Source organism: Corvus cornix, chromosome 8 (assembly GCF_000738735.6).
Source record: "Corvus cornix cornix isolate S_Up_H32 chromosome 8, ASM73873v5, whole genome shotgun sequence".
In the NCBI taxonomy this organism is placed as follows: domain Eukaryota; kingdom Metazoa; phylum Chordata; class Aves; order Passeriformes; family Corvidae; genus Corvus; species Corvus cornix.
Genome location: NC_046338.1, coordinates 25,624,654 through 25,650,038, shown reverse-complemented (window position 1 = coordinate 25,650,038; position 25,385 = coordinate 25,624,654). Strand labels below are relative to the sequence as shown.

Below are 25,385 nucleotides of genomic sequence, written 5' to 3'. Positions count from 1 at the left end.
AAGCCACTCCTTTTTGGAGTAGATATACTTTTACCCTGGCTAAGCAATTTCCTGGTGGATTTTTTTTTTCACTTTCCAGCACCTGCTTGTTTCAGAAGGCAACACTCCAGGGATAACTGTGAGCCAGTGCCAAGATCCAGCATTTCTCACTCCCCTCTCACCCGCCTCCACCCCTTGCCACACACCCCAATATAGAATGACAGCACATTGCCACAATTTAAATGACACTGCCTCTGCCTCCTCGGAAGGACAGGTCCTCCAGAGAACACCAGCCACAAGAGCTGTCCACTTTCACCAAAAAAAATCTTCATCATGGCCTATAAAGCAGCACATTTGGCCTTTAAGTCACGCTGGCACAAGACAGACGAAGAGCTCTGTCGGCACAGCATGTCCTTTGTCTTGCACAAGGCGATCCAAAATGACTTCTTTAAGTGTTACCTTTATCTGCTGGAAAAGCTTCCTCTGGGTGAGTAGCTGGGGCAGGAGTGTCCGTGTGTGTGTGTGACTGTGCTCTGGAAAGATGGATGGTGTCAGATGGCGGAGGGCAGACACGTTCCTGACAGTGAGGAGAGCAGTGGTTTTGAGAAGCCCAGCTCGAGAGACTACAATGCTCCATGAAGAGTTTGGAACTATGTCTCTCAACTCCCTCTAGTTCAGTACCCTGTTGTTTCACCTAAATACTCCACAGATTCTTAGAGGAAGGAAAGGGTAAGACTGCAAGAGTGAATGAGTAGTTTGTTTTCTGGGTGACTTTTCCTTTTTTTGCCATCATTTGAGTAAAACATGCTTTGACCTGTTTGGAACTTGGAAGGACAAATGCAAAACTAGCAGAGCTGGCAGGCCATTCTTTCTTTGGCCTGATACCTGTTGTGTTGTCATTCTGGGTGTCCTTAGCTCTGGTGTTTGTATTGTTTTGGACAAGTGAAGGTAGTGATTTGAAAGGTAGTGATTGAAATTTTTTTTTCGAGAGTCTTTGTTACACAGATCCCTGCAGCAGACTGTCTAACCTACTGTTTGTTCTCTGGGAGGAAAACATTTCCAAAAAAATTTTTATAGACAAATTTCAATAACAGCCTCTGGTACAAAATGGCAAGAGGGTTTGGGGTTTTTGGAGGTTTTTGTTTGTTTTTTCTCTAAGATGTAGAAAATGTTCATTTCTTATGAAAATTTGACCCTGAATAAGAAACAAAATTTCCCAGTGGTAATAAAGCCAAAAAGTAGATTTGACTTGAGTCTGTATGTCATGTTTTAAGCAGAATTATTCAGCCTACATTCCATGTCAGAACTGTAGGAATTTTAAGATGGGAAGGATTAGTCTGTGCAATCTGTTTAAGTGAATTCTTGGGGGTTCCTTTCTAATTAAATGATCCATTTAGGCAAAAGGATTATCTTACCTGTTTGTGTGAACTGTACAGATGCCAGTGATTACTCTGCTCAAAGGGTAGAATTCATGAATCCTGTAAAGAGAAAAAACATTTCCATGACATCTTAGTATTTTTAATGTGGCTTTTTAAATGCAGCAGTATCTGCAGCTATTTAAAATGAAACATGGAAGATAAATACTCCTATCTCTAGTGGTAGGTACCTGTGAACAATGGAAAGAAAGGAAAGATGGAAAGGAAGGGAAGTCAATTACAGGTTGATGGAATCTCATGAAGTCCATGAAAATGTTATTCTTTCATTTGTTTTGAAAATAAACACAACTTACTAGAAACTGAGCAGGATTTCCTACAGTGTTAACTGTTGATGTAAGTACCACTACATCATTTTAAGGTTAGAAGGTACCATTATGACCATCTAATTTAGAATTTCATGTAAAAATTCCAGCATTGTGCTTGTAACTTTTCTGGGTCCCAGTATGTTTTTATGAACACAGAAATACATTAGTTTAAGTGTTTCAAATGGCTGAGAATCCATCAGTCACCATTCAGCTGTTTCCAGGCCTAATTGCTTCACTCATAAAACTATATGTTATTTCTTGTCTGAATTTTATTTGAATTTCCATTCCTAGCCAACAGGCTTTGTAAAATATTTCTATCAGACCAAAGGTCCCCTCTGCCAGGCTTTCCATGACCTGACTCATAAAACTTAACTAAGGAGCTTACAAGCTTATTGCCAGCTTATCCAAATTACTTTGACTCCATGGAAGATGGACTGTGAGCCCAGCCTTCATGTGAACGTGCATCATGTCTCTTACTCCATGGTTATTGTCATGAAGTAAAAGTGGGCACGAGGACAGGTGGAGTAGTTCATATGCTGTGAATACACATCCAGGGAACTTCGCATCCTGCTATGATGTCAGGGTCTGGATAGGGGGACAGTCAGGTGGGTAAAAAATGTTTGGGTGATTGGCTCAGAAAGTTGTGGTCAAATCTTGAACTCAGTGGAATCCTATGAGGATCCGTCCTGGGACCTGTTCTGTTTAGAACCATAGAATGGTTTGGGCTGGAAGGGACCTTAAAGTTCATCTGGTTTCAACTCCCCTGCCATCTTTATCAATAACCAGGAGGAGCTGAAGGACTGTTTTATCATCACATTCAGAGATTGCAGCCAACTGGCAGGATTTGCCCACAAGCTTCAAGTCAGGACTGCCATCCAGAGGCACCTAAATAGACTGGAGGAAAGGGACAGTAGGAACCTAGTGCCATTCAAGTCCACTGAAATTCAAACCCAAATGCCAGGTTGTGTACCTGGATAGGAAAAACCCTTGGCAACAACACCACAGACTGATCAGTGTCTGGCCAGGGAGTGGCCCAGCTGGTGGGGTTTTGGTAGGAAGCAGCTGAATGTCCTGGAAGCAAAGGCAGCCAACAGTATCCCAGAATGGATTAACAAAAGCATAGCTAATTGACTGAGGGAAGTGATGATCCCCTTTTCTACAGCAGTCATTAGATCATATGTGTAGAGTCTTGACTCCCACTGCAGGAAATGACATGGAATGAGTTGGAAGCCCCCCAGTGTGGTGAGGGAAATGGAGCACATGCCCTGTGAAGACAGACAAAGGGAATGGGGCATGTTCAGCCAGAAGAGAGACCAAATATCATCCTGCTAGTACCTCCAAGAAGGTAATGAATAAGATGGAGCTAAGATCTGCACAGTTGTATGAGGCATGAGGACAAGGGCGGGTGGCCATAAATCAAAACAAAAGTAGCCCAGACTGGCTATAAGGAAAAAATCTTTTTATGTGCAGTCAGGCATTGGAACAGGTTGCTCAGGGAAGTTGTACAATTCTCCATCACTGGAGGCTTTCTAAACCCAGCTGTCTAAACCCTGATGAACCTCTCTGACATCATGTCTGTCCTTGTTTTGAGCAGCAGTTTGGACCAGAGACTTCCTTAGGTGCCTTTCAACTTTCCTGTGATCCAGTGCTCTCTGTGATGGAGAGGACAGAATGTGGCAGGTCTGAACACCTCTGCATAATGACAGTTTCCAGCTCAGTTCAGAGTGGAACAGAGCAGAAATGAGCTGAACTTCTCAGGCTTCAAGACTAGAGCCAGGTATCTCTGTGTAAACAGTGTTAAAGGACTAGAGCAACACTGTGACCTAGCAGGGAAGTTGAGCATGTGCTTATCCCTACTTATGAGTAATAACACTGAAACCAAGACTCACATCGAATCTTGCAGTGCTGCCCAGGGTCAGCAAGGTCCAAAGCTTCCTTCAAACTCTGTTAACTCCACACTACCCCCACTCCACTGCTGGGTTCAGTGGTGGAGCACTTCTAGGAATGTTTACTTAGGAGCTGAGCGTATCTGGTATCACAGCCTGTTAAGAGAAACATGTCACTTTTACAGACCAGGGTAACATTTATAAATAAAAGACATGAGTAACTTTAGGCCCTGATCCAAAAATGTACTTAAATGTGTGTGAGAGCCCTTAAGCCCAGTGGACTTTAATGGAGCTACTCTGGTGCTGGAAATTATGCACGTGTTTACATGGGCTGTGGGACTCGGTGCCACTGGGCTGAGATCTGCAGTGGAAAACTGAGATGATCCATCCCTGGAGACAAATACTCTTGTGTGTGAGGCACGTGGCTGTAAGTAAAATCTGCTTTGGGGGTGGGATGATGTTCATCCTCTATAAAACAGAATTTACATGGTGCTCAGACCACAGTAGAGAGGTAGATTCTACCATCCACGCAGATAACTATTTTCCAGCTGATGCAGAAAGCAGATGTTGCATTTAAAAGGGAGCACTCAGCCAAACTGGAATTAGTTCAGGATCTTGCAGAAAGCAACTGGAGGCGCAAAATAATGTTTACAAATAAAAACTTATAAAAATTACTTGCAACATTTATTTCTGCCAGGGAAATTTAGCTGAGGAAACCCTGCAGTCAAGAACTGTAAGTCAGTGTACATCAGGTTGGGATTGCACTAGGTCTTATGTATTAAGTGGTCCATTTCTTTAGAAATTTAGATGAGATGCACTGGAAAACAACATTTTTAACTGATCCATAAGAAAATATGAGAGAGAATGTTCTGAACTTTGCAGGGCAAAAGGCTCAGGTGGATAGTTTGTCTAGTCCACATTGGTTGGCATTCAGCCATAGATCACCACTCTGCATTGAGACTGTGTTTGCAGTGACTGAAAATTATTAATGTCCCATGACTGGAGTGACCTTTAGGGTGTCCGTTTGCACCCTCAGCCTGCTTGAGCAGTGGGTTTGCTTCAACCATCTCTGCTTGGGGACTTGCCAGCAGATTCAGCTGAGGGACAAGTGTGCCATGAAAAAGTTTCTTCTTTACTGGAAGCACATTTCTGACCTTTAATCTTGCAAGTTACCTGCCCTAACACTGAAAACCTCATGTGTTAGACAGCTGCCTGCCCTGTGATATCTGAGGAACTTGCAGCCTGCGTCGTCCTATCCTGCTTATGCCCTGCTTCACGAAGTTCATTGAAGGCAGGCTGTGTACCCATAGCAGGCCCCACAAGTATTTCATTTCCTGATGCATGAGATAGTCCCACATGGGTCATGGAAAGGGAGATGCCTCTGGCTAGGCAGGTCCTGGATGAAGGGGAGGCACGGCTGCAACACTGACGGCCACCAAGGACATGTGGCGCTTCTCTTTTGGGGTACGTTCTTGCAAGCTGGCAAACAAAAAAAGGAACAGAAACGAGCCTGCACCTTTTTCTAATTCAGATTTAGTTTGTTAAAGCCTGTCCTCTCTTGAGATGCAGAACCCTGTGGTTCTGCTGCTGGAGCCTGCATGCCAGGTACAGCTGCGAGGCAGATCAGAGGTAAGGTTGATTGACTGTGTCTAGAAAACTGGGTTGTACATTGGGAGAGTTGGCAGTGCTGCAAATTCCTGAGAGGGAGGAGCAACACTGAGGGAGCAAGAGATGGAAATCATCCCTCTAGATCTGACACTTGTACGAGTGAGGCTATGGGTCCACAGGAGAAAACTTTGTGTACAGTGCCATTCTTTGCATTGGCCCGTGTCTTTGCATGCCCTGGGGTGGGAGACATGCATAAAAACATCTTTGCACAGTTTAATGCATAGAGAAGTCCCTGTGGATGCTCACCCAGAGCTGGTTTCGGATATCAGCATGTAGGGCAGAGCTCTGGGGCCCCAGATGGCCCAGGAGGAGCTGCAATCAGCTGGTGTGTGCATGCAAGTCCTGGCAGGAATTCTGCAAGCCTGATACTGGTTCTGAGCAAGAAATGTGAGAGCACACACACCAGATCTGATATTCTGAACAGCATATCGTCCCCATGTGTTGCCTCAGGTCAGGGTTATGTTTTGAGTAGAAGGACTCTGAATATTTGTTTTTCATGCTGTCCTGGTGTGCAGACAGCCTGTAAATGCCTTTCCTTTCAATCTAGCAAAATGGGATAAATCACTGTCCCTTGAGAGGTCTGTTAAACAACCCCTGGAATCATCACTGGATTCTTATATAGAGGATCTCGCAAAGCCAACATGCAGGGATTCAGTTCTGTTCAGCAGACAGGCTGACCTCTGAAATGGAGCTAAAGGAGATGCAGAGAAGACAAGATGGTGCCACTTCTGGAGAAGGATAGGGATCCCTTACTGGAAAAATCACAGCCACTGATGGAGTCTTTTTCCCAGGCTCCGAGAGCCACCCTGACCAAACTGTGCTGCGGATTGGTTGCTGCCCCCTTCATATTAATTTCTTCAGCTAAATGGTTTCTTCTGAGTATGTGAATATAATCAGTGGAGTGTGTAAAACTCCCAGGTTTGACCCTTGCTGGGCTCAGTGCTTCTTGTGATATAAATTTCTCAGGCATAACATAAATGTGTAATGGATTAAAGCTTTAATAGTATCCGTTCAGCAGTTGACTTAAGCAGGTGATGACAAGAAGGGCTGGTAATGCTGCTTTTGTTGGATGAGGGATATGCTGGGCATGCTGCTTACATGTAACCCTATAGCACTATTCTGTTCCGAGTGGTCCTTGGTGGTAGTTATTCCCCGTCCTATTTCCTTTGTCCCCCCCCCCCATTAGCCTCCAAAATGTCACTTTCCTGCTGAGGATGGGCTGGCACACACTTATCATTCCCTGCTGAGCTTGCTTGCCCTCAATTAAGTACATTCCAGGCTTATATTCAGGGCCTTTGGTCTTACTGTCATCCTCTGTGTGGAGGGCATAATTCCTGCTCCCCAGCCTGCATAAGCAAGGCACGGCCTATTCAGCCCCTTCCCAGCAGCAGCTGGCAGTGCTTCCGTTGAAGTTTAAAGATGCCGTGACAAAGCACTGCCCCCTGGTCTTTCTGTGCATGCAGCTGCCAGGGAGCTCTCCCTCACTTCTGTTATGAACTCAAAAGGTGTTTGCTGCTGGATCATTTCCAGTGCCTTGAGCGCACTGGGAACCTGCAGCAGAGAGCTGGTCTCACACTGCAAGGCAGTGCTTGCAAAGGCTTGCTCCTAGTGTGACTCTGTCCTTCCTCTTTGCTTGGCTTTCACTGTCAGGCTTGGAGTTGTGTTTTTGGTGGAGGGTCTGTCATACACACAGGAGAATGCCTGGACACTTGTATGCACACATGAGGCACTCAGGAGTGATGATTTCCAAGCAAAATTTACAGCCTGCCTGAATCCAAACTTTTGAGCTGCAAAACAACTACTTTTGATATGCTGATGCACATCATGTACAGAAAAACCCAGGATGTGGAGGATAGATGTCAGTTTTTAAAGAACAGGGCAAAATAGCCCTTTATTCAGCAGAACTCACAGGTTTTAATAAAACAGCTTCAAACTACTGACTGCTGTATGTTACCAGCAATGTAGCCAAGAAATGAAAAGAAACATCCAAGCCTCTGGCACACAGGAACCTTTCAGTATATCACCCACTGATTACCTTGCCCCTTGACCTGTGACAGTTTAGGACTGTCTCTTCTAAATTGTGTCCCCTCTGCGTACTCATTTAGGCCTGAGACTACCATCTGCTCCTTGGTTCAGCTTACTTGCATTGCCATAGACCGTACAGTATCACTAAAAATAAACCAGAGCAAGTGCCTCATTCATCCACTCTCTTCCTGGTGCACTCTTCATGCAGCTGTCAATAGCTGGAAAGCTTATCTGGAAATCTGCACAACAGTTAGGTCAGTGATAGTAGAAATGATGACCCTGCATAGTAGTAAATGCTGCCCACAGCTTTTCCAGGAAAAATCAGACCCCTTGCTGTCCTTGGCATGCATGTTCAACTCAAACCTGAAGTGATTTTTCACTGACATGAAAATGTAGTGTTTGAAAATGACTTCTGAACCTGGAAAGCACCGAATTTGCCTGAGGGCTGGATCCCTTCAAGGTCTTGTAGGATTTAATCCAACACCTTTCGTTCCACCTTTGCTTTAGAAACAGATTTGGTGTTTTGAAGTCTCAACTGAAGTTCATAGATCTTCGTCATCGTGCCTCCAGAGCAATTAACTAAGCCAGAAATACCTGTCAGTAACAATAAAATAGTGATTTATCTGCTTGCAGTGAAACTTTATGCTCTGACAAGTCAAGTCATCAATGGGGAGATGCAGTTCTATGCCAGGGCCAAACACTTCTACCGGGAGGTGCCTGCCACGGAAGAAGGAATGATGGGAGACTACATCGAGCTCTCCAACACAGATGTTGAATCCTCCCGGGAATTTCTCAGGAAGTTTGTTGGGGTGAGTCATTTAATCTCATCTTCTGCAAGAAGTAGTGGATGTGTCAAAAATTATGTGCACGGTGTCCAGCCACATCTAATTTAAGTGGCACCATGTGTCACATTTGATTCGCAGTCACAGGTCACCACTGTTGTTGGGTCTAGTTGTGTTCTCCCAGGTCATGCATCAGCATGAATGCACATTTTGCCTGGTCTTACATCATTATTTACCTGTTTTACTTCCTTTCCTAATTCTCCAAAGCTGCAATGAGGATTGTGCAAGGAGTTCTTGTAGCTGGGTCTGGGTGAGGGATTAATTCTCAGTGCAGGACTGGGACCTGTCATGATAAAATCTTTGTTGGCTTCAGTGGCAGATTTGTCTGTGAAAATGCCTGCAGTCCATTTGGGAAACTAGATGAGACTGAATGCCCAGTTTCTGGTTTGTCTATTCATAGACATTTCTGAGAATGTTGCAACAAACCCCCCCATATCCCACACACTGGAATTATATAGAATAAGTTACACACTAGGCATAATATTTTTCCTTAAATATTCCAGTGTCACTGAACACCTTTTCAGGCAGATTACTAAAGGTCTGTAAACATCTTCAAAGGTCTGCTTTGACCTGAATTGTGAGGAGATGCCAAGTGGGATTTTAAGAGCAGTATCACTTTGGTCCTTAGGTTTCTGAAAATCCTGTTGGGTCCTAAATGCGTCTTTGGAAATCTGAAAATCTTTAGAAGTGTGGTCTGATGGTTTTCTGACTGCCCTTCCCTCCTCCCAGGGAAAGAGCCCACTAAACAGCTCGATAACAGTATTAAATGTTAAAGAATCCACAAAACTACAGCAAAACAAATTTGTTAAGTTCTCCTGCTGACAAAATGACTAGTTCTATATAATGCTACCATAGATCTTTAATTTCCTTCTCAAATGTACAAATTTGGGATAGCCAGATGACCTTTTTTTAGCCTTAATGATCCACTGTGGGAAGAAAGCTCAATAGGTTAATTAGATGTTGTGGATGGAAATAAAAAAGGCACAGTTTAAATGGATTGGGATGGAAAATGAGTGTGGCTTGACAACAGATAGAAATCATGCAGAGCAGTGAAGGCCAAGTGATGGCAAAGTTTGCTGTACCTGATAGAGGGAGACTTTGGGGCTGTGAGCCAGCAAAACACAAGTGAATGGCTGCATTTTTTAGTATCAACAGTCATTTGTATTAATGCTGATGCAAAAAAGGCTTCTCAGAGCCTCACTGTATCATGCTGTCAACAAACACAAAATGTGAAAATAAAAAAGGAGGTTCAGTAAGGAGATGAACCTGATGTTTTCTGAATGACATTTCTGAAAATGGCATTTTCAGAAAAAAATGAAATGCAGTCGAGGCACATTCCTTAAATTTTATTTAAGTCTTGTTTTAAGGACATTTGGGGAATTCAAGTGGTACATAAGTGTGTACTCAGGGGAAGATTTCACCCTGCCTAGACATCACATAGATGCAGTTTCCTGCAGCAGGTCTGTGTCACACTGTTACACCTTCTCCTCTCCAAGACCCAAAAAGGAAAGAAGTACAGTCTGTAAGAGAGTTTCACATGTGAAAGAGGAATCATACCCAATGCATCAGGTGTGATGACAGATACAAAATACTCCAGAGCAGAACTCCTACTCCTATAATTAGCCAGGGATAGAAAGGATACTCTGAATGGCCAAGATCAATCAAGACAAAAAAGAAAAAAGGAACACAAAGGAGTCTGCACTTTTTGCTAATTCTGATTTAGTTTGTTAAAGCCTCTCTTGAGATGCAGTCAATTGATTATGCTATTTGTGGTTTATTTTCCTTTCTTATGACTGAAATTGGAATCCTGCTCAACCAGATACAAATATTTAGTGTCTTTCTGCAGCAGTGACTTTATAATAAAGCTAATGAATTGTCTTTCCAAGTTTATGGCTCTACGAATATTTTTTTTAACCAATAGGGTGATCAAGATAGAAAAAACCAATTGCTCTAATATACTTTCTCTTTTTTTAAGAGAAGTTTAACAAAATTGGAAACTAGGAAAATTAGTTTCAGATCAACTGAACAATTTTTTATTGTTTCACCCTCTGAAAAACTTCTCCCTTTGTTTTCAAGAGTTCAAGTTAGCTCCAAAATAAAAAATGCTCTTTAGAAATGAAAAGTTGACAAGTTTGGTTTCTTTTTTCCTTGAAAGTTATGAAAAAAGAAGTACTTTGACATTTTCAACATTCTTTCCCATGTTTTTTTGGCTAAAACTATTCTCTAGATTTGAAATACCAATTTCACAGAGAGTTTTATTCATCTAAAACTTTATATTCTGGCAAAACCAGTGTTCCCTAAAAAAAAACTAGTTGCCCGGTTCCACTCAAATTACTCCTCTTGAGTTAGTTTGGCTGGCGTGGAAATGCCACACAGTGACATTTCCCTTACATGACTGATGTTGCATACCTTCAGGTATGGCATTTCTTAGCATGATTCTTAGCACCACTGTAAACTGAGCTACAGATTTCTTTACCATTGGAGAATTTATCTTGCCTGGGCACATGGAAGGAATTACAGAAAGGACTAAGGACTTTACTTATATTTTAGCCTGTCTCCTTCCCAGGCAAGTCAAACAGAGTTGAAAGTGCCACTGTGTTCGAGTTAAGAGGTTTTATGTGTGTGTGGGCAGAACTCAAACCAAGAGCAACATGGCTTGAGCCAACAGTGCTGTGCAGACAAGCTCAAGGCTGTCTCAGGTACAGCCATGGGGAAGGGTTATCAGCAGAGCTACAGCCCTGCATATTTATGGCAGTGTGCTAATGCCTTGATGTCCACACAGACACTGTGTTTCCAAGCGCCTAATCTGGAGGTAGCGAGTAAAAAAGAAAATTAAAAAAAACAAAGAAAGCATTAATTCAGGATCAGTTGTGAGCTGTAGGTGTGTAAAATAATACAGATGGAGATTATATTGACTTTACAGCTCCCTCTCTGCCCTAAATGCTTTCTCCCTTTCTTGCCCCCAACTCACCTGCATGATTGGTCACTTGCTGAATGAAAACGTCTTGAAAGTGATTTTTCTCCTGTTTGGTCAGGGTGATAGAAGAGATGTTGTTGAAAACATGCTCTTTTAAAATTTATTTAGAAGGAAAACCACTGTGATTTTTATCTGTTTCTTGAACTCTGATTCCTTTTTTTGTCCTGCTTAGCTTCGCTGCCTTCCTGCTCTTCCAAGACCTGAAGTAGCCCCAGGAACATATCCCACAGCTCTTTTATTCCGAATGAAATTTATGAGTGCCCTATTCAGCTTTACAGAACAATCTTGGGGTGTATATGTGTCCTAAAGGACAGTGATTCTGAGTAATGGGAAGCAAATAGTCAGAGGAGCAGTCAGTCTTAAATTTTGAAGCCTGTTCTGGCTTACAGTTTTCACTTATACTGTTTTTTTAAATAAGGAGTCTGATTTTCAACTCAATTAGACTTTTGGGAAAATGTTTGCCTTCCAAAGAAAATGTTAATACTCTGTCAAAGCCCTGAGCACTTCCAAACTGAAAATATATTAGCTGAACATGGAATTATGTCAACATTTTCATTACAAATGGACCTGTGGTGTTTCACAGGGGTTCTCAACTGACTGCCCGAAGCTCTCGCTCCTTTTCAGCCAGCGAAGTGTGGGATCGAACTTCATCTCCCATGACTGCTCCCTTTCCTTCTTCTCAATGGCACACGGAGATGTGTCATTGGAGGTCCTTGCTGTGATGTATCATGGGAGATGAATTCCCTGTTTTGAGCAAGGTCCTGTGGCTGTCGATTCTGTGAAACACAAATGTTGGAGGAGATACCTGGCTTTTTGTCGAATTCTGTTGATGGTTTTGGTAAACCATCCTGATTTTCTCACCAGCTTTCTCAAAGATTTTTAGTTAATCCCATCAGTGTAGACCTGTATGTATGTGCCAGCCAGCAATGTGGAAATCCACCTTGTAAAGATCCAAGACACAGTTCCTTTGCCTTTCCTGAACTCCTTGTTATTTCTTAGTCTGGTCCTCAGTAAAAGCCATGTGCTCCTAAGTGCAGCCTGTGGATGAGGAATGGCTCCCATTTTCCAGCTAACTACAAACAGGTAGTCTCCAGAGTCCAATAGGGTTGAAGGTTTGTGGACTCTTGCACACATCAGGAGATTAATCTTCCTGGGTATACAAATTGGGAGCAGCAGCCCTGGAGACTGGTGAGAGCCCTTGAGGGCCGTGTGCTCTTTCTACAGTTACTCCGTGTAATCAGATGCTCGGCTGGGCTATTCATAGTCATGTCATTGACAGTACTGTCCTTTGACCTTAATAATCTACTGAATTACCCACTGAAGCCAGGCCAAAAAAGTGTGAGTTACATGATTTATGCTTGGTTCATTACAAAGGGGGGGTCTCCCAATAAGCAGGAAGAGCAAGACCCTTCCTGGGCTTATTTCCTTTGAGAGCACTGAAGTTGCCGCAGGGACTTTGGCCCATAGCTTTCACTTCAACACTCAGTTCCAGGGGACAGGGAAAAGGTGTTTACATTTGCTTTTAAGATATTTGTTTAACAGATAACTTTGGCCAGGGGAGCTCCTATCCCACAGTCAGTGCATTTGTAGACTTGCAATTTCTGTTTTACAGAACAGCAGCAGGCTCTTAAGAGCCTTTTTATAGCTAGAATGGAAGCTTTAGGGGTGAAATACAGCTTTCATTATAAAGCTTCTTTTACAGCCCCTCATTATTTTCTCATAGTCACAGCCTTTGTGCCATGTTTCTTTGTGTCTGATCTCTGTCCAAAGATGACATTTATGAAGAAAAAAGGAACAGTTAAGCAAAATCTAGTCAATCATCTTTCTTGTCTCTATGCCTAAAAGAGAAATTCTGTATATGCTCCAGCCCAAACTTCTTGAGTTGTCATAAGTTACCTACCACTCCAAGATCTTTGTTCAAACACAATTTGTTTTGAGAACTGCACTTTGATCCCAGGGATTCTATGTATCTACAGAAATGCCTGTGGGCACCTTGGGAGTTCTGTGCTGCAGAAGTTACTGCCTGAATGCAGTATTTGGTGTGTGCTTCCTTTTTTATTAGGCCTTCACAGGGTGCAGAATGAGGCTTATCTAGCCAAGTAGTTGCCTTTGAGGTGTGAATATTTGAAGTTGCAAGGACTTTACAAAGAGCTGTGGATCTTCTGAGAAAGCTAGGAGCTTGTGAAAGACTCTGTCTCTTCTTACACCAAGCAAAAACTTACTGTACAGCAGTAAATGCAGTAAGAAGTCCCAGCAGCAGCAGCCTGGGAATGTGACAGCCCAGCTCAGCTCAGACAATGGTACCCAAAGCCGTGCTGATTCTTATCAATCTTGCAACAGCCCTGCACAGATAAGGAGAGAAGACACTAGGCTGGCTGGACTAAAGGCTGTAGTGGGTAACACGGTTGCTGTGATTTTTCAGGTGGTATTTTTCAGATTTCAGATGATTTTCTTGTATCCCACAGGGGGTGGGGAAAGCTGGCACCAACCGCGCCCTGGACTGTGGCTCTGGGATAGGTCGGATCAGCAAGCACGTCCTGTTGCCGGTATTCAAGAGTGTGGAACTGGTGGATATGATGGAGAATTTCCTGGCTGAGGTCCCAAACTACCTGCAGGGCAAGGAGGACAGAGTGGAGATGTATTACTGCAAAAGCCTCCAGGAATTCACACCAGCCCCACAAAGATACGATGTCATCTGGATTCAGTGGGTTTCAGGTTAGTTCTGTGTGATTCTTCTAGCCTGACATCTCACAGAATAGACAGCCTGTGGTCAAAGGAAGTTCTCAAATCTTTGGGACTGCTTCCTAAAACATCACAAGAGACTTCTGAGAGTTCCCCCAAGCCACATGCACAGTGGGTACAAATCAAGTTGTTTTTGTCAGGTCATGTGTTGGAGAAAAGTACCAGTTCCTGGAGAGCAGCCTGCATGCAAAGGTGCAGCTGAGGAGGAGGCTTTACATGTGGATTTTCTTGAGCAGGAATACTCTTTCTTAGTTACCAGTGGTGCAGAGAGAAACACGGGGCTGGCCTCACTTGTGAACAATGGTTTCTGAGTCAGCTGATTATCCAGACTTGGAGGTATTTCAGGAAACAATCAGGAAAAAAGCCATAGTGGAATCGCCATTACCTGTAAATCAGATCATGTCTTATTACATGCACTGATGTTTATCAAACAGGTTCCCTTAGCTATGTCCCACAGTAGCCCCTCCTATAAGGAATATCTGCTTCTTCTCCTGCAGCCACCCCAGTGAATACCCTGCAGCATTTACAGCAACAGACTGGCAATCAGATAATGCAGGTTATGTACCTTACCAAAAAAAAAAAAAAAAAAAAATCTGCTGCAGTGGAAAGAAGGTTTTCTCCTAATCTGTGAACCAAAGTGCCCATGGTGCAGTTTCAGAAGGCAGAAGGAATTATTTAAGAGGCGGTCTGAACAAATTGCTTTAGACCAGCATAATTTTCCTTCGTATTTTTGCTTTTCCTTAATAATGAGTCATTTCAGTAAACGTAACTCCTGCCTCAGCTTTTGAGCAAATCCAAGTCAAAATGAGGATGAATGAGCTCAGACCTGTGTAAGGCTGTGTTGGTCAGATATGTGGCTCCTAATTAAGGGAACATATCCTCTTCTCAGCATAGACACAGATCTGAATCTTCTTTCTCCATCGATGTCAAGGAAATAGGGAGTGATCTTGATAAGTAATCAAACTTCTACCCCATCTTGAATTTGGCTGAAATATGCTAACAAGTTCATTTGATAGAGCGAGGGCAGGACTGTCTGCTAGAGAGCAACACCTTGAAGATCTCATTTTCTTAGGAAACTACACTAAAAGCCAAGAGAAAAATAAGTTCCAAATTAGGTGTTCAAAAGCTTCAGTGAATCTTGCCAATGAAATCTTGATTTGTCTTATGCATGCATAAGTATGTGAACCCTGGCAGTCATTTTGTAAAAAAAATAAAAGTGCAATCTTACATTTCATATAGAAATTACCATTTTCCTTCATCTTGAAAGGTATTCAGCTTTAGGTTTTGGGGATTTTTTATTTTTAGGGTTTTTTGTTAGGAGTGGTTAAAGAAACTTGACATGCTATGTCAGAATGTGGTTTTGAAATGACAACTTCCATTTCTAGAAGTTTAAATCTTCCATCAAGAAAATGAAATATTTTGAGTAGAAAATACAAATGATGATTTTTTTCCAAGTTTTTCATTCAGTTTCTGATCACTTGTCCTTGTTAATTCATGTTAGATGTTTCACACGTGGGAGTTCTCATTTTGCTCTTCTCTGAGCTCTACGCCACTGTTCTTAACATAACAGAAGTCCTGATCTTTGAGAAGGAAGGATAAGAAACGGAATCTCAATAACATATTGACAAAAGTACTATTTTAAAATATAAACATACCTGCAAAAATCCCATGGGGTATGGAGTAACACAAGGAGTTTAACTGGCATTGTGGAAGGTCTAGCACTCTTTGCTGGGTCTTTGATCCAGAACTCCTTTGGTGGGTACATAGTGCTACACAAAGTTACAGAGATTTTTAGCAATAAAAGACAGAGGGGACTGTGATTATCTAGTTTGACCTACTCTATATCACAAGCTCTTCTATTCATTCCTTTACCCTTATGCTAAGCCTGTGGTTTGTGTTCAATTAAAACATATCTTGAGAGATTCAACCACACTTGGTTCAAGAACTTCAAGAGGTGGTAAACCCCAGTGTTGGTAGTTTCCAATGGGTAATTGCTTACACTGTTAAACAGTTGTCACTTATTCCCAATATGAATTTGTTTGGCTCCAGCTTCCCGCCACTGATTCTTATTATGACTTAAACCACCAGATTAAAGAACCCTTCAGCACCCAGTATTTTCTCCACTCTCCTCAGTGGCTTCTGTCCACATCCCTTGCTGCTACCAATATGGATCCTAAATATTGATTGGAGTTTGTATTTATTGATCTTGTTGATTTGCCCAAGATTTCATAGTTAAATCTGGCAGGACTAGAACTTCTGCAGTGAACAGGGTGGAGACTCAGATCAAGGCACTGTTCTGACATGTACAGAGGGAGTCTGAATAGTTAATAGTGATCTATTTTCCATCTTTTCATCTGTAGGATATCTGACAGATAAAGATCTCCTGGAGTTTCTCATCCGGTGCCAGGATGGCTTGAAGGATAATGGTGTTATCATTCTGAAGGACAATGTGGCCAGGGAGGGCTGTACCCTGGACTGTCTGGACAGCAGCGTGATCCGAGACCTGAACATCCTGCACAGCCTTATTGAAATGAGCGGACTCACCGTCCTTCGAGAGGAGAGGCAGGAGGGGTTCCCTGAGCAATGTGTCCCTGTCTGGATGCTAGCCATGCAGAAAGGCCCTGCCCATTCCTGATTGCCCAATGACACTGCAGAGACTGGACTATGGATGAACCATGGGACCGGGAAGGAGAAAAGCGCCCACTGGAATCCTCCTAACCATGCACTGGTCGAGGGCAGCAACTCCTAAAGGGTCAAGAGAGAATGGCAATGGAGCCAGCTCCTCCCAAGAATAGTCTGCTTCTAAATCCTGCCTGCTTCATCACTCTTTCCATTTTTAAAAGCTTTCCTAACCTCCTTGTCAGATCTCTCTCTCATTAAGGAGTCAATACTGGACAAAACTCATCTATTAGAAAATAATTAGGTCTGAAGTTTCTGTAGTAGTTAATTCATTTTGGAGTGTTCTGTATGAAGTGTTAACAAACGAGCCTGGTTTTTACTATGGCACTTAAATCTTCTTGGAATTCAAAAAGGATCTGTCAGATCATTGAAGCAGGAAATCCAAGTAACTTCTGGAAAACTTCACCCAAATTTTGACTGTCCTCTCTACCTGTACTTTAAAATATTTGAACCAAGAATATAAGGAAAGTTTTATCTTTTTATTGGCATCAGCTATGCAGTTTGGTTTTTGTTTGTTTGCGTGTTTTGTTGGGGGTTTTTTTTGCATTTCTGTCAATTTGGACAATAAAGCAACCTGGTTAATTTTCCATTTTTAGGAGCTACTTAATCTTCCTGATGTTTCTGCCATAGAACAATAGTGGTACATAAGGGATTTCACACTCTGGGGGAAAACATGGCTGACAAATATCTGCATGTTTGCATTGAAATTTTGTGAAAAGCTTGCCCCACATATTACATTCTGGAAAATATTTTTTTTCAGAATGTTCACAGTGGAAACCACTTGAAAGCCTCTCTTTATTATTCATACCACTGTACATTTCTTTCTTTCCCACATTCAGAACAAGTCTGGCACCATATGCAGAGCTAATGGGATTTCACGGAGCGTTAATAGTAAGACTGTAAAAAGAACTAATACGGTATTGTATTAATTAACAACTGTGCTAAACTGCAGAGAGTGTTAGTGTAACCCAAAAGCTATGATTTATATTCAAAGAGCAGCTGTATAAGCCTGGATTTGAAAATACTAACATGCAGCCCATCTCCTTAAGGCTCACAGAAATTATACATTAAGCTTCTTGCCCTCTTGGTTGAGGCACAGAAAGTGCTGTGGAAGGACAGAAGTTCATTTTGCAAACAAATTCAGAATTTGAAATTCTGCTTCATTCTAAATGAAGATATAAAGGGGGAATTTTGAAATTTGTTATGAGGGAAAGCCGCACAACCACAGTTTTCCAAATTGCTTAAAATTTTTTATCCAGACAAAATCCAATGTTTCTTTTGAATTGAACTTTTGACATAATTTGCACTTAAAATGTTATTAAGGCTTGTTCAAAAACCTAGAAATTAATGATAACATTAGAAACGTTCTGACTCTGTCAGAATTTTTATCACATCTTACTCCCCTGAGATGCAATTCTGGCAAAGGTTTTCAGACTTTGTAAAGAGTTGCACTATGACAAATCTCTGTGTGCTAGTGGAAAAGAGTTCTATAAAACATCCCTCACATGACTGGAGGCAGAACTGGCTGTGTCAAATATTGTCAGCTGTGTTAGATTAACTAAAAAAGAAGCCTGAAGATAACAAGACAAGGGAGCCTCTCAGCTGGGTTTTAGTACACATTGCTGTCCTTTGATAACAAATCTCCAATTTTAATTTTAATTGCATAACTCATCTTCTCTAGCAATATGTTTGCACATGTTGAGAATTACCAGTTTATGGCAGAAGGCTTTCTGCCATCAAATCTTATCCAGTAACTCTTCTGTTAATGTTCCATCTCTAATTGTAGCATTAAGGAAAACCACACTGGTGATTTGGTGAATATTCTGGCGTGTCTTGTAGCCTAGAAACCTATGGTTCCCATGACACAGATGCTTCTGGAATGTTTTGACTAATTCTTCCACTCCAATCAGCTGGTATTGGATGCAAATTGAGTACATAACATTGTCAGAAACCTTAGGTGAACACTTGCATTCAGGATTTTTTCCCAGAACTAAAGACTTCAAATTCCCTCCAAGCCACCTACATTGCTTTCATTCTACCGAGGCTGCTAAAAACTGATGTGGTGTTTGTGTGCACAGGAGTATGTGCAGATACCTGAAGGAGTCTTAGCATCATAGAATATCCTGAATTGAAAGTGACCCACAAGAGTCATCAAAATCCAAGTCCTGGCCCTGCACAGGACAGTCCCAAGAATCCTACCATGTGCCTGAGAGCATTGTCCAAATGTTTCTTGAACTCTGGCAGCCTTGGTCACTTGTTTTTTTCAGGAAACAGGCATCAGTCCTATAATTAGTAACACTGATTAGCAAAAAGAGAGGAATATTTATGTATTTTCCTTTACATGTATTAAAAATTAATATGACCTTCACCACTTTTTCTTCCAGCCAGAGGCATCTGCCATGGTACAGAATACTTGGGGACTACTGGAGATCCTTGTACAGTGGTGTCTGTGCCAGGCAGACCTGAGTGGTGTTGGTCACTGCAATGGTGAGAGAATGGCATTGTGGAAACAGGGGAATAAAGAATTTTATACAAATTTAAACAGCTGCCACAGCTTACAGGACACAATATATCAGCTGGCCATATGTACACCAGAGTGGGTGCAGTTCAGTAATGAGAGACGTGGTTCCAAGATGGATATCAAATGCAAAGTGGTTCAAGATGAAAAATGGAATATAAATGGTTGGTGTGGTTACCAGTGAAATACATTTTTCAATGTAAAAATGTTCTTCCTGTGTTTTGTATATCTTTCCTATCAGAATTTCCAGAATGTATATACATAAATATATAATGAAAATTGGTTCCCTTACCTATGTGAGAAGAGAGAAAAGTAAAATCTTAATTTAGTAGAAAAACGCATATTTCATGGTTTCCACATTCCTGGAAATTAATGTTTCGTGGTTGTGTTGCTTCCACAGTAAAATAGTGAAGCTTTTCTGGTGACATAATGAACCTCAAGAGTAAAGAAACACAAGCCCTTCAGGAGCTTAAATGCATGAGATTGCTTCAGACTGAATAATATTTTGGTTTCCTCCCTTTCTGAGGCATATTTTAATTCAAGAACTCCCAGTCATCCAGTACAGGCCACCCTTAAATGTTCCTTAATTTGGGTAAGGGCCATTCTTGGCTTAGAAATTCAGGGCTATCTGCATTTTACCAATAGCATAAAATAATAAGTAATCACAAATTTCAAACAGAAGATTTTGCTTAGAAATCATCTATGTATCAGTTGTTCTTTGGTGTTCAAAGACTGGATAGTCAATTCAATGGCTCTGCCTCAACTTCCATTTAAATGATAATTTTAAAGAAGTTTTTAGCTTCTTGGGTTGCAGAGGGGGTTTGAATCCCATTTGTTTGGTGCTCATTTAAGACTTGTTCCCAATCTTGATGTTACCAGAAATTTAATCCAAGATCAAGACCCCATCTGCGTCAAGGCTCACAGAATACTGAGGGTCCTTCAAGCTCAAGTCCTCATTCACCACTAATCACAGGTGATTAGGGAAATACCCAACTTGCCCTTCAATCAGATCTTTCTCCCCAGCAACCACATCAAGTAAAGGCTTAGACAAAGCACAGTAAATCCCATTTCTGCCATGCCTGGTGTCACTTGGTTTCCCCGTATCAGGTCCAGTGCTTCTATTCTGTGTGACTGAAGGTCAAGTATTACCTTTATTACTTGAATATGAGCCTCAAACCCTGACCGTAGCCTCCAAATGCCACTGCAGCCCAACAAAATGTAGGGGAACAATTGTTGCAGCATTCTGACAATCAATCCCTGCCATGCAGCTCCAGCAACCATCACAGCTCAAGCTGTTCATGTTCCAAAGGCAATTCAGACATTGCAAATGTCCTTTCATTCCTAACTGGAAGAGAGCACCATAGTTTTGAAACATACAGCTGAATGAATGTGCTAAAACGCTTCATTTCAGAAGTACTAAAATGATATTAGATATTTTTAGTTTGACTTTCTTGTTTGGATGTTTATATAAGCTAGTTTGAACGGACATGTTATGTGAGATGACGATGTAATACATTATATAGTATTGAAATAGTTGAAGTGAAACATCAGTTTCCTACGGAATACACTAATAAAATCAGCACATTCCCAGTCCCTAAATTTAGTGAAACAAGTCAGCAATTTCCAGAGGAAACTGATTTCAAGAGGAACAGCCCTGTCAAGAAGCCTTTCCCCAAGCTCACTTTGTCCAAATCTATTCCATCCACTCAGGCATCTCAGTATGCCTGGTCTAGGAAGCAGCTACTGCAGGCTCTTTGACACGTAAGAAGAAGCTGACACCTCCAGAGCACTCTGACTACCTCCAAACTGGACTGGACTGAAATTAGAGCTTCCCCTCTCTCCAGGGGCTGTGCAGTGACAGTGCATCCTTGTTACAACCAATTCAGCATCCTCATTGTTAATGTCAAACAGGAGTGCAGTGTGTTCTGAGAAGCTGTGGCTGTCAAAAAGAAGGCATGGACTCGGATAACCAAACACCCACTGAAAATCAAAGTCGTGGAACCAGGATACTGCATTAAAGGGACAGTATAGCGCTGCCTAATGCCAAGTGGCAAAAGCTTTGCCAGTTAGTCTGCCAAAGAACCCTGAGTACCTTTGTGCCATTCACTTGGTTTAATCCATGCTCTTAATCCAGGCTCCCCAGAGCATTTACAATGGCATATCAGACATAGGCCTGTCTAGAGGAACTTCACTCTTATGTGTGATTAAAACCATTTGTGCTGCGTGCCATCCTTCTCTTCCTTTGATGCTTCTTCCAACTTGCCAAAAATTATTTGTTTTCTGGGGACATCACCACATCTCACTGAAGTAAAACAGATTACCTTTGATTTTAAGAGGAGGTAATTCTGTTTGTCTGAGAGCAATAACAACATGCTGCATTTCAAACATGCAGGTTAATTCCTGTCTTTTCCAAAATAATGGCAAGTAGGCACCCCCAGACCACTGTACCATGCAAAGCTCACGTTCTCATCACCATCAATAATAATATTTGTATGACACTATACACTCCTAGGCCATGAAGAATGGGTTTTATTGTGTTCAGGAAAAGAAAACTGAGGTGCAAAAAGGTGATCTGGGCAGCATTACAGCTTTATCTAAGTGGTAGCTGTGAGTAGCACGTCTACAAACCAGGCCAGAATGTTTTGCAGGCGGACATAAACTCATACTGGCTGTGCTGGGAACAAATTGAAACAGCACAGTTGTGGTTAGCCTGCTTACTTGCCCAACCTGGAATGTTGTTCAAAGAGAGGGCTCAGGCCTCTGATTGTGCTCAGGAATAGTAACAGCTTCTTTTCCTTTCAAAGCATTGAAACAGCAACCAAGTTTCAAGTTTTTTGCCTGCAGCAAAAATAAAAACATAAAATTGGTGAAAAGTCTCTCTTCCCTGTATCTCTCTTCAAAGAAATGTTGGATTTGCAGGCATTTCAACCTGTTGTGGTATCTTCAGACTCCTGAGATTAAGATTTTTAGAGGCCTTTGAAAATGCACAAGTCTCGTAAATGCACTGTGGCTTAGCAGATACCCATTGGCGTCGTGGATGCCTGTAAGTCTCTGAAGGATTGGCTTGTAGGAACCTCAGCTTCACACAAGACCACATTTTCAGAATTTTCTAGGAGACCATGTTTGAAAGCCATTAAGTGCCTGTCAGTGGAGGCTGGCATCTAGAGATATTTCATTTAGAGGTCTTTCTAAAGCATTTGGCCAATTCAATCTGAGTTTAGCACTAGCATGTCTTTGCAAACCCCTCAGGGAGATGTAGGCATCTTAGGTACAAGTAATCTCACTTGATTTAAGACATCTAAATACAGATATCTCATCTAAGGTAATTGTTTAGGCCCTCTTTGCAGTCAGTGGAGAAGAACAGGGACATGCAGGAGACCTGGCAGGCCTGTGCGTTCATCCCTTTCTAAACAGATGTATTAAAGATCCCAGTGATAGCAAAGTCCTTCTGAAAGCTCCATTCAACTGTGCCTCTTCACAGTGACTTGAATTGATTAGTAGGTACATTGTGCCTGATTGTTCCTTTCTCCCTCATCAAGTCAAAAATCACAGATCTAGGTTCAAAATCTTTGGATTATTCCCCTCTGTGGGCACAGACATGGTAACAGTTTTACCTATGCACACCCCTATACATAGAATATATGCAGTTTGTACTGGCCAAGGTGACCTGTGGTCCTGGGAATACGTGTGGCTTGCCAGCTTTTCACAAGGCATCTGCTGCAGTGGAACAGGGACTGCTGCGTGACCTGGATCCCCAGCCATGCAAAGTAATGGTCCAGAACTGTTTGCCAAGGGAACTGTTGCTGGATGAGCATGGGATGTCATCTGCTCAACCTGGCTCCATCCCAGGACTCCATGGCAAGTCCCCTGGGTGAAAGCTGACATGTCTCACTTGTAAAACCCCCTCAGATCTGTCTCAGCCTCTTTGAATTAAGGCTGCTTGTATCTTAAGCCTCTCAGTCATGTGAGGATTTTGTAATGTGGGACACAGCATCAGCTAAATTGACCTGAGCACCTTGTGGCTCCCTTCCCCATGGGTGCACGTGGTCACTGGGCACACCAGGGGGGAGGTGCTTCTTACCTGATTTGGACATCTAAGAGAAACTCATCTGGGGTTAAGGCAATTGTCAAGATTTCCCACAATTTTCATTGGGGAGTAATCAGCTCCTCCCAGAAAGCTGCTTCCCTCCTATGATGGCTGTCCCAAGGTTATCCCATACATGCAGCTGTAGAAGAAGCCCAGGGGACTGTCTTAGGTCCAGACAAGTAATTCTTAGGTGTCTAAGAGAGGTGAGGTGAATTTCAGCTCCAGTGTATGGAAATTCAGGGACCCTGCTGTGAGACTTCAGTGCATTCAAGTCTGTTCTTTCTCCCACAGATGCAAACTTGGATCTGCAGCCCCAGCTGTAAAACTCTTGCAACTCTGAAAGTCTCTCCAGAGGTCTGAAGTAAAGGCTGTTAGAAATTACTCCATCTTGGACCTTTTAGCATTTTTCTTTCGGAAGGTATGGGCACAGAAACTCCTGAAAACTCAGTGGAGTACAAATCACACTGATATTTGGCTGGTACCTCCCTCAGATAGACATGATGAGTTTCCTTAGAGGTGCTTTTTGCACTCTGGATTGATCAGTTTACCAGTGAACCAGGGCTGACCTTCTGTTGGGTCTTATTAAATAACACGCTAGTTTTCTTTATGGATCAGTATGTGAGTGCATTGCTAAATAAACAAATGACTTCTCCTAAAATTGGGGTACAATTGGCAAACTCTTAAAAATCCAACCCATAAAATAAACAGACTCCAGGAGTTACCTCTTACTCCCCCCGCTGCAGGAACTTCAAGGTAACAAGAAGTCAATAAACCCCCATCAACAAAATCCCCACCGGGATCCAGGCAACTGAGACTCTGAAGCAGCACTCATCAAGAGAAACTAAGTGATCCAGTAAAACATTAGAGTTCCCAGAGGACCCATATTTGCCTTGGTTTGAGGCAGTCCTGACCACTTACCAAGGGCAAGGAGGCTCCTGTTGGATGGTGTCTGTAGAGTCACTCTGCTTTCTGATGTGCTCCCTGCCTGTGATTAGTCTGTGTTTCACCCATAACTGTCTGGATGCCAAGGCAGAGGGACCCTGAACAATGAGAGCTTTCTCACACCAAATCATTTCACTGCTCAGGTAGGATTCAGTCCCTGTTGCTCTGTTCTCCTCAGTCTTGTAGACCCTCAAGTTGATGTCTGATAACACCTTCAGTTTGTAACATGAAGCAATGCTGATTTCTATAGGCAGAGCAAACCTGGCCTTGGCCCTATTGCAGCTGAGATCAGGAACTAATGATCCTCTTTTTCTGGGCTCTTTCAGCACAGGCAGCTTCATCCTGCCTCCCCCAATAGACTGTAATCTCTACAGCAAGGAGAGAAATACCACTTCACAAAAGATGGCATAGAGCACCATGGAGATCCAAATCAGTTATACAACAGCCAGGACAGGTGTATGTACCAAACAGAAAGGATTTAGGAATCAGTGGATTACTTTCCACCACTGCCTTCTCAGGTAGGGAGATCTGCTTCCAGTCAGGCTTTTATAGCCTTCAGCATTTCAGCATTAGAGCAGGTTGTAATAATTAGGATCTTTTCCGCCCCACTGTCAGGTGGGGAAGGACTAGGTAGCTTCATTGCATGTATGGGAAGCCCAAAAAGCAGAGTACATTCTTCTTGTCTTAATTCAGCTGTTTAGTCCAACGGGTTATTACAGCTGCCTAATAATCAGGGAAGCAAGGCCAGTTCCTTTGCAAGACTTGTCAGTACATCTGGTGCTATTGGACAAATCTGACATTAGGAATATCCTGTCTTTCACTGCTGATGAGTGGTTTGGTCTTCAGCTGGGACCAAATTCAACCAAATGGGTTTAATCTCATCTTGAGGGAAGAAGGGCCTGAGAGAGCTGTATGAGTTAGAGCAGGGAACAAACCTAGCTCTCCTTAGTCACAGCCATGTGCTCATGCCACTGAGCCATTTTCTCTTTATTTGTGTAAACCAAAGGGATTTGGGTTTCCAAGATGGTAAACAAGGATTTAATTACTTCCTCCCTTGTCCCAAATAACTTTCCCTGAAACTAACATGGTAAACAGAGCCCCTGTTCTCAAAAAAAGCCTTTCTGCTTGGTGTTGTTTTTGTAACTGATCTTCTGCTGGAAAACAAGCAGAAGATTCACATTTCTGCTAAAAACAACCCAAGGGAACCTTTTAATAATAACATTACATGCAGTCTTACACCCTGCTCCACTGGGCCCTGTGACAAAAGAATGGATACCCATCCATGGATGGGTTTGCAAT

The 25,385-nt window shown here is 42.3% G+C and overlaps 1 protein-coding gene across 1 annotated transcript; it reads left to right on the top strand.

The window, feature by feature from the left end:
• The first annotated feature begins 279 nt into the window (after positions 1 to 279).
• Positions 280 to 16,803, top strand: METTL11B (methyltransferase like 11B). The gene is made up of 4 exons (XM_010409351.3): positions 280 to 466; positions 7,933 to 8,108; positions 13,584 to 13,833; positions 16,221 to 16,803. The coding sequence occupies exons 1-4, from the start codon at positions 313 to 315 to the stop codon at positions 16,493 to 16,495; spliced, it is 855 nt and encodes a 284-aa protein (XP_010407653.1). The 5' UTR covers positions 280 to 312; the 3' UTR covers positions 16,496 to 16,803.
• The last annotated feature ends 8,582 nt before the right edge of the window (positions 16,804 to 25,385 follow it).

Excerpts from the sequence above, each read along its gene's own strand:
- METTL11B (XM_010409351.3), top strand. The coding sequence starts at position 313 with ATGGCCTATAAAGCAGCACATTTGGCCTTTAAGTCACGCTGGCACAAG. Across the intron at positions 467-7,932 it reads GCTGGAAAAGCTTCCTCTGG|TGAAACTTTATGCTCTGACA; the intron begins GTGAGTAGCTGG and ends ATCTGCTTGCAG. Across the intron at positions 8,109-13,583 it reads TTCTCAGGAAGTTTGTTGGG|GGGGTGGGGAAAGCTGGCAC; the intron begins GTGAGTCATTTA and ends TGTATCCCACAG.